This window comes from Salarias fasciatus, chromosome 3, assembly GCF_902148845.1.
Source record: "Salarias fasciatus chromosome 3, fSalaFa1.1, whole genome shotgun sequence".
Classification (NCBI taxonomy): Eukaryota; Metazoa; Chordata; class Actinopteri; order Blenniiformes; family Blenniidae; genus Salarias; species Salarias fasciatus.
Genome location: NC_043747.1, coordinates 28616489 through 28620720, shown reverse-complemented (window position 1 = coordinate 28620720; position 4232 = coordinate 28616489). Strand labels below are relative to the sequence as shown.

Below are 4232 nucleotides of genomic sequence, written 5' to 3'. Positions count from 1 at the left end.
AAAGATGACGTCTCTCCAGAGGTCTGACATCATGGAGACAGTTTGAGTCGGTGTGGATTAGCGGTGCGGCAGCAAAATATGGCGGAGCGTCAAAATATTTACAAAGCAACATCAAACACGTCTTAAAGCACAAGCAGCACAGATTCAGGACAAATTACAGACTAAAATTAAAAAATGACTCCTTCATATTTCAGAACAGTCCCGCGGGGCTGCAGGACGGTGCAGTCCTCAGTAAGTCGCCTGTTTGTGAACTGCATGAAATTTAAGCAGCAAATGATTTGACGTGATGGTAGAGTTATTTTTCTGGGTGAAAGGGTTATACCTTCACAGAATACCTGGTTACCCCACTGGTGAACCCCGCCACAGCGCAGGAGCGCCGTTTTAACAGTGCTCACGCAAGGACACGCATCACTGTGGAACGGTGCTTCAGACTGCTCAAAGGCAGGAGGCTCTTTCTTAACCCAGTGGGGGCAACGCTGCCCTACACCCCCGAAAAAGTGTGCAGCACCATTTTGGCCTGTGTAGTTCTGCGTAATATTGCACTGGTTGATGGAAGGCCTTTTGCTGCGCCGGCGCCACCAGAGCACCCGATGCCCAGAGACCCGTGGCCAGCAGAGTCTCCTCTGGGGGGTGTGCAGGGGAGGCAGGACCTGATTAACTGCTTCTGAAATGTATTTGATCAGTGATGAAATGCACGTAAAACAGAGATTACCTATTGGCTAAAGGGAGATCAAAGAGATAAATTATAACATTTAGTCAAACATTTTTATTGAGATATCTCTAAATTGTCATTAATTTTATTCAGTGTGTCATTGATTACCTCAAGCAAGGTCACTAAACAGCGTATTTCTGTCTGCCTTTCCAGGACCTAAACCCTAACACTGACCTGGAACCCTAACCCGAACCCTTAAACCTAAACCTGACCTCAAAACCTAAACCCAACCTCTAACCCTAACCTCTCCTCATTTCAAAACAAAGTGACGTCTTTGCATATATATACACATATAGACACATTTATTAGTTTGAATCCTTCAGCTTTGTGTGTTCTGACCACCAAACATAAAGAACTGTTAAATGACATTTTTAATGACGCACACTACCTCCATTTGAAACACCACGAAGTGCTTTTGCAGGAGGAAAACAGACTGAAAACATGTATCAGGAAACCAAGTTTGCTTTATATGACAGGCACAAATGTTGTTTGAGGTTTGCACTAAACAGAAGGTCCAGACAGCAGCATTGACGGGTCTTCAGAGACACTTCCTGGCTGGGCACAGGTTGGCAGGATGTGGACTGTCCGTTTGGGGCAGTTCCCGGGTATCCTGCTGGGAGCCTTCACGGAGTCGTCTCCTCATCTCCCACGATGTCGGGTTTGGGGTAGCCGAACAGCTTGAAGTCCAGTTCATACAGTTTGTACAGTTCCCTCCGTCTCTCAGTGGGAATCGGTTCGTACCAGTCTCTTACCCAGCTGGCTTCAGTGAAGTTTGTGTACGCTCTAGGCAATTGGACCAGATGGTCCACTTTCATAAGTTTCAGAACTTGCTCTGCGTCTGTGCCGATGGTCTCCAGTTGCCCAATGAAGTCGTACTTCACCTGACAGGGATGGCACAGCCGGTACATCTGAAACACCAAACAGACACGGCTGCTCTGTTAAAACTGGAGTTTCATGAGGGACCGAGCCCCTCCGAGAAAGGACCCTGTGGTATGAGTATTGTTTATTATGAATTACTGACACCCAAACAAACCCAAATTTGACCCCCTAAACATGCATCGAAACTCACCGAATTTGGCACGCCCATCATGACCCGTGACAAATTTAAAGAACTAAACCCATCATGTGCTGAAAAGCCTGGCCTAAATCCAAAAGGATGCCAGAAATTTACCTTCCAAGCAAATTTTCACTATTTGTTCCTCATGAAAAAACTGATCTCCTCTGAGGGTGATTGATTATTGCAGAGACTTAAAAACACCACTAAATGACAGAGGAGAACTGCTGAACTGCTTTTCAAAGAGTCACACTGTGGGGTTTTATCATCACTCAAAGTTCAAGTCCCCAAATCCTGTCCTGCTCTTGCTCCTCATTTGCTAGAATGAAGAAAAAAATGCAAACACTGAAAAAAATTACCTTTTCGGAGCACCTTTAACAAGTGGGGACTGTGGCTAAACCGTGACTCTTATCATCATACCAAACACAAGTGAAGCATCACAAGGTCCTTCTGAACAAGATGATGAACACAAGGCGGTACAAGAGAAAAGGTGTGGTCTCTGGGTTAGGGTTTGGGTATTGGAGGATTTCTGCTGTCATTTCTAATGGAGTCGGATGGTCGAAACTCTTGTGTTTCACACGATCTCAAGCCAAGAGTTTCTACGCGAGTTTGAGACTAGTCTAAACTGTGTGTGAGACAAATACCTGCCGGCAGTGTTTGTCGAAAATATTTCTCCTGGTCTTGGGATCCAGCACGTAGGCAATGAACTGCTGAAACGTGGGCTTGAGCCCTGCAGCATGAGCCTCCTCAACTGTGTCTGGTAAATCAGACACATTGCCGTAAGTACGCATGAGCATCTTACCATAGTTCTGGTAGAACAATTCAACAGGCCTGGCAACACAAGCACACACACAAGCACACACACACACACACACACACACACACACACACACACACACACACACACACACACACACACACACACACACACACACACACACACACACATGTCAATGATGACAGATCCAGAGAGAACACACGTGAATGAGAACATGCATGGTCAGATCCACACCTGATAAACTTGCTCCTGAAGGCAGAGATGAGTCTCACAAAGGGGTCTCGTACAAACATAAATGTAGTGTAATTCTTCAGCTTGTCTTTCATCATTTGGCGGGCGTGAGAACCATAAAGTTGGGGAAACCTGGTCAGAAGAACAGCAAAGCATGATGAACGCTCCCTGGAGGAGTCACTGATCCACAGACAGCCCCACTCTGACTCTGCTGTTGTTTCACCACATTCAGCCACAACACCTTCAACGTCAGGAGAGAAGCTGAAAACCTAAAGCTAACCCCATGTGATATAATCCCTGGAGCTTATTGTCTGAGGTTTAGGAGCTGGAGAAGAGGCAACAGGTCACATTTGAAAACCTTGCTGCATTCCCCCCATTGTTGTGGCTTTAAGAGCCGGTCATAATAAGTGATGTCTGTCAACCCATCCATTCATCCATCAATCAAGCAATTAATCAGTTAATTCATCCATCATCCCTCTTCTATCAGCTTCATCCCATTCGGATTTGCGGAGCCACGAGGACCAACCCTGGCTAACGACGAGAGCACCCTGGAAGGGTCTCCAGTCCATCACAGAGACAAATGACCACACACACTCACATTCACACTGAGGGACAATTTAGTCACCAGTTAACCTCACATGCATGTTTTTGGACTGTGTGAAGAAACGGGAATACCCAGAGAGCTGCTGACATAAAATAAGCACATGTTTGGGCTCTGGCCTTAAACTGTATGACGTGTCTTACTTATCAAAAGTGAGGTGGTTAGAGGGGTTGTGAGCAATGGGTGAAGATATATGTCGGGGATCAGTATAAGGTTTTCCGCTGGACTTTAACAACCCAGTGAGGATCAGCATGACACTCATCCAGCGGGTGCCTGCCACCTAAACAGAGAGAAGTCATGGGAGACAGGGGGGCAGAAGAAGGAAAGAGAGAACCATGAATGTCTGTCTAAATATCCTGAATGGCAAATAAAGCACTTTTCTTTCAAGATGTTTGTCTCTTACGCATTTATCTACAACACTCACATCCACTGCAGCACAAGCACCACCCGACAGAAGAACACAGTGTGGATGTACCTTGGGAATGTGGCAGTAGATAATTCGGTGTACGTCATCTACTATGAAGTCTGACAGCTCATCGTTTGGGATCTGATCAAATGGGCGTGTCAGTTTGGGAAATTCCTTGGAGGAGCTCATTTCTGAGCACACATCCATGATCCTCTGCTTCCTCGCTCTTTGTTCCATGTCTTCAGCAGACACAGCACTGCTCTCTTTCTGCTCTTCCTTCAGTTCCTCCTCCTCCCTCTGTTCCCCCTCTTTATATTGCTGAACAGGGATGAGTGTGGTGTCAGGCTTGCTGGTGGGGATGCTGGTCTCAGATCTGCTGGTGCTAACAGGCTGTGAAGGGTCTTTGTTGGTCCTGGTACTCCAACCAGAGTGAAGTGGTCCATAGAGAAC

General features: G+C 46.3%; 1 protein-coding gene across 1 annotated transcript; it reads right to left on the bottom strand.

The window, feature by feature from the left end:
* Positions 1-1335: 1335 nt before the first annotated feature.
* On the bottom strand, positions 1336-4019 carry LOC115382805 (carbohydrate sulfotransferase 12-like). Its single transcript, XM_030084711.1, has 5 exons — positions 3852-4019; positions 3520-3656; positions 2779-2907; positions 2411-2597; positions 1336-1620 (listed from the first exon to the last, which is right to left on the bottom strand). The coding sequence occupies exons 1-5, from the start codon at positions 4017-4019 to the stop codon at positions 1336-1338; spliced, it is 906 nt and encodes a 301-aa protein (XP_029940571.1).
* Positions 4020-4232: the final 213 nt, after the last annotated feature.

Bases quoted from the DNA above. Each gene is read 5' to 3' on its own strand.
- LOC115382805 (XM_030084711.1), bottom strand. From the start codon at position 4,019: ATGGAACAAAGAGCGAGGAAGCAGAGGATCATGGATGTGTGCTCAGAA. The intron at 2,908-3,519 runs GTAAGACACGTC...TCTTCTGACCAG, and splicing joins AACCACCTCACTTTTGATAA to GTTTCCCCAACTTTATGGTT. The intron at 1,621-2,410 runs GTATTTGTCTCA...TTGGTGTTTCAG, and splicing joins TCGACAAACACTGCCGGCAG to ATGTACCGGCTGTGCCATCC.